General features: G+C 32.9%; 1 protein-coding gene across 2 annotated transcripts in view; it reads left to right on the forward strand.

The window, feature by feature from the left end:
* LOC129219952 (protein CBFA2T1-like) overlaps positions 1 to 12,226 on the forward strand; it is a 169,246-nt gene that overhangs the window by 142,515 nt on the left and 14,505 nt on the right. For both annotated transcript variants that reach the window (XM_054854268.1, XM_054854269.1), the window contains exons 2-4: positions 8,199 to 8,318; positions 10,704 to 10,927; positions 11,910 to 11,999. In XM_054854268.1, the coding sequence (XP_054710243.1) occupies positions 8,199 to 8,318; positions 10,704 to 10,927; positions 11,910 to 11,999 (434 nt within the window). The remainder of the gene's footprint in view (positions 1 to 8,198; positions 8,319 to 10,703; positions 10,928 to 11,909; positions 12,000 to 12,226) is intronic.

Here is a 12,226-nt window from a genome sequence, read left to right on the forward strand (position 1 = left end):
AAACATAAATTAACGTTCAGGCAAAGAAGTTGTTTAGGGAACAATTTGACGTGACACGTGTTCATTCTATGGAACTCTGATTAATGTCTTGTTTTTAATTTTCTGAAATATATGAAGGGTTTTTTAATATATTTATTATATCTGAATTCTAAACCTTACTGACCTGCAGGCCCCGAGGTTACCTCAGGACCAGGCTAAACGCAATTCCAAAAATTTGGCCAGCAATAGCCAACATTTTTAGGCTATTACTGCATCGTATGTAGAATCAATCCTATTCCTCATTGAATCATAATAACGTAATTGTGTAAAAAATAATTTTGTCTAATTATTCACCAGTGTTGTGTTATGAGAACTCGAGTCCTAACATTTGTTTGTACCAGACAAACATTTTTACGCTCTCCTGAAAAATAGTCATAACGTGACTTATGTTAATATTGCTTTGAGGTACAGATATATGTATTATGTATGCGTACAACTATACATATTAAGTTTATTTGGATAAACCATATATTTTATGTAATAATACATTTATTATAGATACATTTATATAGATGAAATTTTAAGCAAAAATACTTTTTTGTCTTGTGATATATCGAAACTTGTTATAGTATTCCTCAGACTTTCAACTGTTTTTTGGTGATAACTACTTGAAAATTATTTTTCCTCCGAAGAAGAAGTTGTTTAAAGCAATGGTTTTTTTTTCTTTGTAATATTGTGTTTTCTCTACCATTTAAAACTTACTTTGCTAACAAGAATGCTCCATAAATTAAATAATTTCGTGATTTTAAACTCAAAATATAGTAGTACTTCAACTTTCAATTGTATCCAAAACTTATTTTCTCGAAAATTACATTCATCTCTCGAATGAATGATGTAATATACTGACTTGATAAAATATTCTCTCACTTTTCAAGATAGGTTTAAAACTTAACATGAAAAGAATCCTTCGCAGTTCAAAATGTTCGTTCTGACATATTGTTACAATTTCATTTCATTATCAGAATACCTGCATTAATATTATCGTCTTGCATTGTACGATAACTCACATTAATTACCTCTTTTTAAAATATCTGAGCTTAAAATGAAAAAAAAAAGTTATTAGAGAATTTTTTTCCTAATATACTATGATTAAATTGTAGTGACATGATTGCTATGTCTATTTTGCTATCCCTTCCAATAATATGGGTAGCTGGGAAACTTAAGTTTTTTTTCCCTAGCCTAATTTGAAACTTGAAATAATCTATACTAATATTATAAAGAGAGAGGGTGGATTTTGGGTTCGATTTATATGTTCGAGGTATTCTCCGGAACCAATGCACCTATTTGAAAAGTTCCTTCATTATATGAAAGGTGCTTTCTTACTGAGTAACATAGGCTATAATTCGAAAAAAATCCGATAAATAGTTATTTTTTCATTCAATTTAGACCTAGATTTCACATAAATTACCGAATATGGGAGTGAAAGATTACTTGAACATATTAATATTATATATCGTTGAAAAGGGTAGAATTTTACGCGTTTTAAATAATTTGTTTCAATGCTCTAACTTAATTACGGCGGGAGTAATTTGCGTTTTTAGCTCGAACTTTTTTAGGCTCAGCTGAAATTTAGGCACTACTTTTTTCATTAAATCTATCAATAAAAAGTGAAGGAATTGTCCCACAGTTTTCTTTTTGACACCTTTGGAAAAAGCGACATTTTTTACTCCAGATCTCTCTCGACCTATGATCAAAAAACTTAGCTTCTACCTTCAAAGGAAAAAAAGTTACAACCATTTTATTTTCGCGTTTCCATGGTTACGCTTTTTGAATCCATTGTTTCTTTCTTAATTTTTCATTTAATTTCTTTAACTTATTTTATTTCGTGTTTCCATGGTTACGCTTTTAAAATCCATCTTTCGCATTTTAATTTCTTAAAAGTATTTTAATATCTGTCGTCATTGTTTGGGAGGGTAATTTTGCATGGTGTTTTTTTTTTCTTTTATTTAAGCCTGATTGTTGAATATATATCACTTGACACAATTTTTGTTCTCAAGGTAGACCGGGCAAAGTCGGGCAACGCAGCTCTTAATATATAAAGATTTGAAAGCTACTGTTAATGTGATTTTATACCTTTTTGCTTGTTTCGCGAAACATTTATTATTGCCAAAGAAAAAACATCCGCTTCAATCGCAAAAGGGCTGGGTTCCGGTAGCGTGGTCGCTTGACGCGTTAAGCGCTGAGCAGTTCAGTCTAAGATTATTGTTTTAAAGCAAACGTAAATGTAATTCACTGTTTTGAAAGAAAAGAAACTTTTGATTTGTTTTTATACGAGTGAAATGCACGACATTTTCTTCTTTTTTTTCTGACCATGATTTTTGAATGTTCCACGGGATGTTTTTATTCTTTTTTTTTCGTTAGACGGATGGATTATGATAGCGTGGTTTCTGGGCGAGTTTGGCGATAAACAATAAAGTTGCGGAATTCTTTTTACATTGGAAAGATATTATTTGATGTCACTTTTTGTTTATTTGGCGAAATATTTTAAATTGCAGTAAAAACCGCTTCACTCGCTAAATAGAGTTTTATAGCAACTGTAAATCTAAATTAATGATTTGACGAAAAGTTTTAAATTCCAAAGAAACTTATTATTATTATTATTATTATTATTATTTTTTTTTTTTTTTTGAAAAAGTGTGTACGCATTTTATACAAAGAAAAATTATAATTTCACATCAGAGGGGGAGGAGGCGTCAATTTTTTTTAATTCAATGGGCTTCCATTAAATTTTTAGCATGGGCACGCCGTGCGGGTACTGCTAGTGTTATATATCTCCATCTAAAGTTCAACCATAATGTTGTCTCTCCTGCTCATCATCTAGTATTACTGTCTTTATAACTTAGCTTTTCCAAAAATGAGCAAATTGGAAATTTGTTTTGAAAATTACAGTACAGAACGAAAGTACAATATATTTTGTAGTATAATTTGCATCAAAATAATTATACCTCAGAGCCAGAGGAACGTAAGTCACATTATGATAATTTTATAGTAGAGAGGAAAAAAAATTCTGGTGCATGTAAAGGATGAGACGCTCGCTCTTTTACCAAGCTAAAATGTTGAAAAGGATTTTTTTTGTAAAGAATTACGTTCACATGGCTCAATATGGGACAGGCTTCTACATACGATGCACTAATAAACAGAAAAACGCAATTTTTGGACTTACTTTCTTCTTGCTCTGAGGTACAGATCTTCTTCGTTTTTGGCAGCAAATTTGTAACTTCAATTGCACCTGCCTGTTACCCAGTAAAAATTGGCACAAGGGAAGAATATTTATCTCATTTTTCGAATGAGATATTGTCTATTTGATCATTAAAACCAACGTATGAATGAATAAACGAATATCAAACGAAACAATTAACAAAGAAGTAAATAAATTATTTCGTTCGAAAATGAGTAGATAAAATATTGAGAGAATAAATTAAGGAATGGAATATAATATTACGTGTGCTTGATATTACGTATAATAATATTACGTGTTCTTGAATTAATTCTAGAATACATAAGTGGTTTAATAAATGAATGAAAAAATAAATGAATTGAACTACATATTTCAATTCGTCCCATATTCTTTTGACAAATTGAACGATCATTTAAAATCAAAACATGCATAATATTAATGAAATAATTCATGCACTGGACTGGTAGATATCAACTAATATTTTAAATGTTAGTTACAAAAACTTTATAATAACAAAAATATTTTTTGACAAACTACAAAAATGAGTACATTACATATAGTTCTGACTTAGTCCTGTTTTACGGACTACTAATTTACTACTTAATTACTATGTGTGAAATTGAAAATGACTTGAACTACCTTAATACACTACTGGCCATTAAAATTGCTACACCAGGAGGAAATGCAGATAACAAAATGATATTTATTGGACACATATATTATGTTAGAAATAAAAAATGATTAAATTTTCAAGAAATTTGGGTGAATAGATCCCGCGAAATCAGTACCCAGAACTACCACCTCTGGCAGCAATAACAGCGCTTATACGCCTGGGCATTGAGTCATACAGAGATTGGATGGCATGTACAGGTACAGACACCCATGCAGCTTCAAAACGATGCCACAGTTCATCGACCGTAGTGGCTGGCGTTAGCTGACGAGCCAGTTTTTCAGCGACCATTGACCAGACGTTTTCCATTGGTGAGAGATCTGGAGAACGTGCTGGCCAGGGTATCAGTCGAACATTTTCCGTACCAAGGAAAGTCTGCACATTCCCGGCCAGATGCGGTCGTGCATTATCCTGCTGAAACAAAGTTTCGCAGGGCTCGAATAAAGGGTAGTGCCACGGGTCGCTACACATCAGAAATGTAACGCCGACTGTTCATAGTGCCGTCAATGCGAACAGAGGGTGACGGAGATGTGTATCCAATGGCACCCCATACCATCACGCCAGGGGATGGGCCAGTATGACGATGGCGAAAGCACGCTGTCAGTGTGCGTTCACCACGATGTCGCCTAACACGAATGCGACCAGCATGATATTGTAAACATAACCTAGATTCATCAAAAAAAAAAGACGTCTCGCCATTGGTACACCAAGGTTCGTCGCTGATCACACCATCGAAGGCGTTCCTGTCTGTGATGCAGCGTCAATGGTAGCAGCAGCCATGGTCTCCGAGGTGACAGTCCATGCTGCTGTAAACGTCGCCGAACTGTTCGTGCAGACACTTGTGGTCTCGCAAATGACCCCATTTCTTGACTCAAAGCTCGTGACGTGGCTGTACGATCCATGAAGGGCATGCGGATAACATGCCTGTCCTCTCGGCTGCTAGTGATTACTGGCCGTTGAGAACCAGCACGATGATCTGTATTACCATCCTGAACCCATCGATTCCATATTTTGCTAACTATCATCGGATCTCGACCGACGGCGAGCAGCAGTACTGCGATAGGAAAAACCGCAAACCCGGTAGGCTACAATTCGACCTCTATCAAAGGCAGAAACGTGCTGGTACGCATTTTTCCTTCTTACACGAGGCATCACAACAATTTTCCAACACGCAGCAACGTTCAAACTGAATTAGCACGTGGGAAAATGTCTGTACAATTTCCTTATTTAAACACATTGTAGGCGTCGCTGCGGGCGCGTGCGCTGTCTAAATGCGCTGAAAAGCTAATCATTTGCATATCACATCATCTTCTTCCTGTCGTTTAAATTTCATGTCTGTACTATGTCGCCTTCTTGGTGTAGCAATTTTAATGGCCAGTAGTGTATTAAGGGCTATTATATTTCTATAATTCTTATATTATTTGAATGTCATGTTACTTCTTATCTTGACTATTTTGGCTGGATTATTTTTTTATGTTTAAAGTTTGAGAACAGATCTTTTCCACTCTAGGGTAAGTCTCCATCTTAATAAATATCGTTGTGACATTTCGTTTGTATAACATCCTACTTTGGAAACTAACGGTACAAAATGTTCTTTCGCTTGTTGTTAGTTAGTATTAGCTGGTTTAAAAATTTTGTCAGCTGATTCCTTTGCACTTTTTCTGAAATAATAATGATATTGATAATCACAATCCTTATTGTATATATTGGCCAATTCTCCCATCGAGTAATCTGACGTCACCAACAATGAAACTCGCGCCATAGCATGATAATTTAAAACTACTTTTTGGTAATGGTTGATATGCAGGGAAATGCTTTATTTTGACAAGAATGAACTGGATCCTGTCTTTTAACTGTTTTACTAGTAAAACTGTAATTTTAGGAGAATGAAGAAACGAAAAAGTGGTCAACAATAAACGTTACCTACTGGAGTTTGGGGTTAATCCGCTGAAGTTAGGGTTGAAATTTCAACTATCAAAATATCACCAAACATGCCATTGCTTCGTTCAAATGTAGAAGAAATTTCCACCCGGCACCCTGACGGGTGATTTTTCGTAATAAATATGCACCCATGCTTTTGACAACTTTCTTTTTGGTTATATCTTGTAATCGTAATATCTTATTCTAGGTTTGAGCCAAAAAAGTACTAGAATACTGCTTTTATACGGTAAATCTCTACATGACGCAACGTTTTATAATCGTTTTCCGAAGTCTCTGCATGACATACCGTTATTTTGAACAATGATTGCATTTCAAATACACTGTTAAACTAAAGTTGAATGAATACCTGTGTGCTTAAAATGTTAAACTAAGAAATAATAATAAATAATTGCAAAAGTTGCTGGTAACTGCAGGCACATATTTCGGCGTTATAACGAACCCCCTCTTCTTAGCAGATTTTACTGCAGACATGTGTTTCGGGATTACAAGGAACCTTTTTTTTTCTAAAGAAAACCCCGAAACGTATATCTACAGTAACCTGCAATTTTGTGCAATTGTACATTGTTATTTCTAATTTTTACAATATATTTACTGCATGTTGTCATGCCAATTAGCAGAACTCTTTATTTCTTTCATCAAATGCAGAAGCTCGCAAGCAAGAAATGAAATTAACTGGAGACACAGAAAAGAAAGTGGGGCAATGAGAGACTACCTACAACCTGATGCCTACTCGCACTGGTACCCCCATCACGCGAGACGTTCATTCCCATATGTTAATTTTCCCACACTTCTCAGGCGATACAATCCTCTGTCTTAGCTAATTGAACATGTGGTCGGAAATCGAATCGGCTCTCAGTCGATGGACATTATTCCCGCCAAAAGTTTGGCCAACTTGGGCAATCCTATGTTCTACGCTTATAAGAAAGTTATTGTGAAAACCTCATCTGCCCCAATACTGGAATTATTATAGTGGGAGACTCAATGAAACAAGCAAAATGTACGGACAAACTCAAGATTTTCATGTAACAATTTTATTTTTGTTAAATTGAGATGACATTATATCTGTACGCGAAATTGTAGATTAATTTTGCGTGGGATAAAAGTCAGGATCACGTGACGCCCAAATGCAGATTTTTTTTCGATGGTCTGTGACTCACAGTAAAAACTTAAAAGTGGTCTGATAGAAACCCAACCCAAAAATAGATAAACCGAGACTAGTTAGATTGTGAAATATAAATCAGCACCGATAAATGCTTAAAAATAAGATGGTAAACTAAACAACAACTGTAAAAACATGCTACTGTGGTTTTGGTTCGGTGATGGGCTCGGTGTAGTTTAAAATTTATTTTTCTTTAAAAATTTTAGTTATTTTTCGCCTCTATAACGCCCCAACTAAGAAATTATCTGCAGGCCTTCTCAAGAATATGCGACGCACGTGTGTTGTATTAAAATATTCGTATTTCATTCAGAGGCTAATTTTCGATCTTTATTTCATAAAATCCTGTACTAACCGAATTTCTTTCAACGCCTACAGTTCTATAACAGCTCAAAATATCTTAAGGTTTGAAGGTTGCTTTCAATGTTAAGGGTAAATTCATTCCAGTTTTCTGGAATTAATAAGCGTAAAATCGCGGATTGTATATTGGCAGAATTAAGCGTAAATTTCCCGTAAAAAACAGAGCAATTGTGATTACTAAACGAACAGGTTCAACATGGCCAAGAATTTAGCCAGTGTCCAGTTTACCACTACCTATGACCAATTTAAACTGGCCGGTGCACTACTTTTGCGGTCAACTTAAACAGGTGGTCAACTTATAGAGATTGAATTTTATGATAAGATCTAATTCTGTGCCTGAAAATAGCGGTCAAATTAGACAAATGGTCAATTTAACAGGTTTTACTGTGTCAGAAATTTTTCTTAGTCTGTTATAGGATAATTTATTTAGGGTTTATAAGAATTGAAAAGGCTACGCAATAGAAAAACCCAAAGAAGAAAACGAGGTAGTACCAGTGGAAGCGTTCGATAGTTCACAATAAGTTCCAGTTTTTATGACTTCATTAATACGAAATATCAGTTCAATGAAAATCCTTAGTAGTGTTTTATCAATCCAAAGCCTAATTAACTTAGTGTTAAAAGTATCTAGAACATTACCTTTAAGTTATTGGTTTGAAATTATGGTCATGAGTACTTTGCTTACTTTTTAACTTAAAAGTGTGTTCTGTTTTATTCACTCTAAACAATCATTTTAAAGCTTTTTCTCAAAATTGAGAAAAAGTTTCAAAAGGATTAAATTCAGTAAAGTTAATTAACAAATTAAGTAAAGTTATTTTAGAAAGGAAGTTTAATTTTAAATTTCTCCTTCTTCTCAGATGTGTCGTCATCAGAAGTGACGAGGATGCCGGAGTCTCCGAGTGCCGTGAAGCAACAACTTGCAGCGCCCTCAAGTGGAAGGAGTTCTGCACCCGTTTCTTCTCATAAAATTACTTCGGGTAAGATTTAGTAAGCTCCAAAATGATTAGTTTTTAACTAGCATATTTTCAACGCTAACCATGTTTAGCATAACTCTAAAAAAATAATAAATAAATTTTTGCGGTTGCAAGCTTTTGTTGTTTAAGTTTTACTACTTTTTGTTAAAGTAATGTATTTTTCATCTGATAGTTCAAAGTTGAGAACTTCTAAGCAGGTTAATAAGGTTTCATAATTATTATTCCGTAATTTTGGACAACTACAGTACTTAGGGGGCTTTTCTTCAGTTTTATGCCAATAGTTGGAATAACACTATTAAAACACTTTTGGGTCGATTAAAAGAGAAACATTTCATCAAAACTGTTTTGGATGACGTAACTTCAATTTTTTTTGCCCTATGATACACTAAAAAAAAACTTTAAGACGTCACAGATTTTTTCTGGACAATGTTCCGTGAGGTGATGGGTTTCCACCATTTTTCTGTGAAAAACAAGAACACATTTGCAAAAAAGTTTCCTGAGTGGCTACAATTTTCATAAATGTACTGTTCTCACTGTTCTCACTTGTTCTCACTGCTGTCAATGACCTTTGTAGCTAGAAGTTTGAAGGTATACTCAGCTTGTTTATTCGGTGTTTACCCTTTTCGGTTGGCTGAATTGCAAACGATTACGAAGTGCAGTCTCTGAATATAATAGCTGTTCCAGAGTTGCAGGGAAAAAAGCTTTTGATATTTGCCAGCAATTCGGCATAATCTTGAATTCATATTTGTTTTAAGAGCTTCCCGGGTAAATTAAGGAGGTACCAAGACACTACCAGGGTTACCACGCCACTTGGAAACCTGAAGAAGTAGGAAAAACACAGGAAATTGAAAAAAAAAAAAAAAATAGGGAAAATCCATGGAATTTTGAAATTTTCCTCAAAAACCTGGAAAACACAGGGATTTTTTTTTTTAATTTAAAGTTTCAAAAATCAATGTCCAAATATATAAAGTACCAAAACATAAATAAATAAATAGTAATAATAGTATTGATAATATTTATGAAGTTCAGAAATAAAGTAAAATAAAAAACAGTAATGTTGCTTCTTTTTTTTTTTAGATTAAATATTAAATTGTTGATCATAAGAACAATCTTTTTGTTGTTTTATTAACATCTATCTTGAATTTCATGATTATTCAAAGGTATGAAATTAGTCGTCAATATTCATTGTTCTGCGTAACTTTTGCACTTTTAGGTTCAAGTAATAAATGGTTAAGAGAAGGGTTTTTTTTTCCTTTTAATCTTGCATAAAAAGTTAAATATATTCAATCACCATGCTATTATTTCAGTTTTTTACAAATTCTTATTTATTTCCCCTTATTTATTTACTAAAATATTTATTGTTTAGATTTTATTTCCTGTGGTGAAATTATCAAGATATTAATTTTCTTTTTCAAACATCAGTGTTCGCTCGTTTGTAATGTGTCACTTTCATACAGGGAAAACACAGGGAATTGTTCTCCAAAATTCAGTGGCAACCCTTACTACTATAAACATATATTAACTTTCAAGGTAGGTTCCTGGTTTATTGGAGATCCATGATTAGCTTTTATCAGGAAGGTTTTTGAATTCTTATGAATGTATCTCACATTAATTTCGGAAATGTTACTGACTTTTAGCGGGAAACTTCAATTTTTTTTTGCGAGATATGTTGTTGGCAGAAGTTAGGTACACTGCTGCCATTTATTTTCCAAGAAATTTCCTGACATTTTTTCCCAATGTAGGTAATACCTTTTTAAATGTTGTCGTTTGAATAAGGAATCGTTATTCACAGGATTCGCCGATATGTATCAGCCAATATATATCATGATATATATCACGATATATATATGCTATTTATTTCGAAAACATCATGATATTTTCGATAGTTATTTTTTCAACTACGGTATTTTCAATAAAAAATTACATAATTACAGTAATATTGTTCACTTATTATTAAAAATAACCAAAACGTTATGTACTATATTTTTTTATGATTTATTAATACATCATTACTATAATAAAGCAATATCTTATTACTTTTTTCTTTTATATTTATAAAATTATTAGTAATGTAACAATTTTAATTCATATTAAAAGCGCCTAATTTAAATATTAAACGTTGGTCAAGTTGATAAATATGTTAAATGAAACATTCGATAATTAGATAAATAATGAAAGAAACCTTAATTTTAAGTCTACATATTGTAATAACAGTATAAGAAAATAAAGAGTGATTTGAGGACGCATTCACTATTTTTAAGACTTTAGTTTGTGCTGATTGAAAATATCAGATATATATCAAAATATCGGATATTTTCGATATTTTCGAAAATATCATGATATTTTTGAACCCTGGTTATTCATTATTCATAATTTTTCACTGAACAGGAATGAATGGGGCGCACTCTCCCCATTCGAACACTCCTACAGCCGGTCGCACCCCCTCGCCACCTTCAGTTAGTCTGCCAAGCGGAGCCCCCACGGGTCCACCTGAATTAGGTATTCGACCCTTGGGAAAACTAAAGAGGTTCCTCACCACACTGCAACAGTTTGGCACAGATATTTCACCAGAGATCGGAGAGAGAATGCATAACTTAATTCTTGGTCTTGTAGTAAGTATTTGTTTAGTCATGTTTTAAAGCAAAACTGATTAGTTGTTGCCAATTTTAGAAGGCACAGGGCGAATGAAATTCTGCTTTATTTTACATCAAATCTAGTTTGGGTTAGTAAATTACCGTAAACGTTAAGAAGATCTATTTTCTTTTAATGAACTAATCTGCCAAATTTCCCAGTCAAAATGAAGTTAACAGAAACAAAGTAACAAATGAATTAATCAATTAATGAGTAATGAAATTAATAAATAATTTTTGCATATTAGTAATTTACATAATTCAAAAAATTTTCAAGTATGTATAATAAGTGAAGTGAATATTGTTTTTGTTTTTTCCACTAATTTTAAGAATCTTATTATTTTATTCTTGGTAAGTAGGTACATGCATTTTGCATGAGATTAGCCATGGAAAGAAAAATAATATGGAAATTTGACCGACGCGATGCATAACTTAGAGATGCGTCTGAATCAGTGACGTGCAAATGAATGTTGAAAAGGGCACTTATTTTTAAATAGTAGTTTTAGATCGGAATTTTTGATGCTGGAGGTAAAACTGAGGCAGACGCATAAAAAAAAGTGGAATATCAGAGTGATAATTTTTTAAGGTGTCATACGAATTAAAATAAAAAACCAATAAGTATCAAAAGTGTTCAGAGTGTGCATGTTAGAAAAGACTCATTATGTAGCATTGTCATTCGAAGTGCTTAGTGTACGGATGTCGAAACTTGTTTGCAGTTTTAAGATCTTGTTTGTGTGTGTAAGTGTGTTTCTACATTTGTAGTAAAAATAAATTAAAAATATATCGGAATTAGTAAAAAAATAGCAAGCACTTGTTGCTCTGCATTTTGTGATGATATATTTTGATATATTTTGCATCGGCGAATTAAGTTAAAACTAGAACTAGAAAAAACTGTTAAAAGGAAAATCCACTAAAAATTGTCCTTTTTGAAAAATTTTGATAAACACTATATGATTTTTTTCAGAGCTCAACGTTACCAATTGAAGAATTTCATCAAAAAGTTCAAGATCTTACAAACTATCCTCTGAGGCCATTTGTGATTCCATTTCTTAAGGTAACAGGTTTATTTTGAAATAGATTTCAACTGATAATAAAAAGTTTAAACTTGTATGCTAAAAATAATCACATCATATTTATTAAGGTTCTTTTATAATTGTTCAAAGAATCTTTCATCAAGTACATTTGATGAGTTGAAATATATCTTGTTTCAAGCGAAAATTGTATTCTGTGTCAGGGAATTCGCAATAATGCACAGATGCGCTGTTCGGAATGTTACTAGTA

The sequence above is a fragment of the Uloborus diversus genome, chromosome 4 (assembly GCF_026930045.1).
Source record: "Uloborus diversus isolate 005 chromosome 4, Udiv.v.3.1, whole genome shotgun sequence".
Taxonomy (NCBI): Eukaryota; Metazoa; Arthropoda; class Arachnida; order Araneae; family Uloboridae; genus Uloborus; species Uloborus diversus.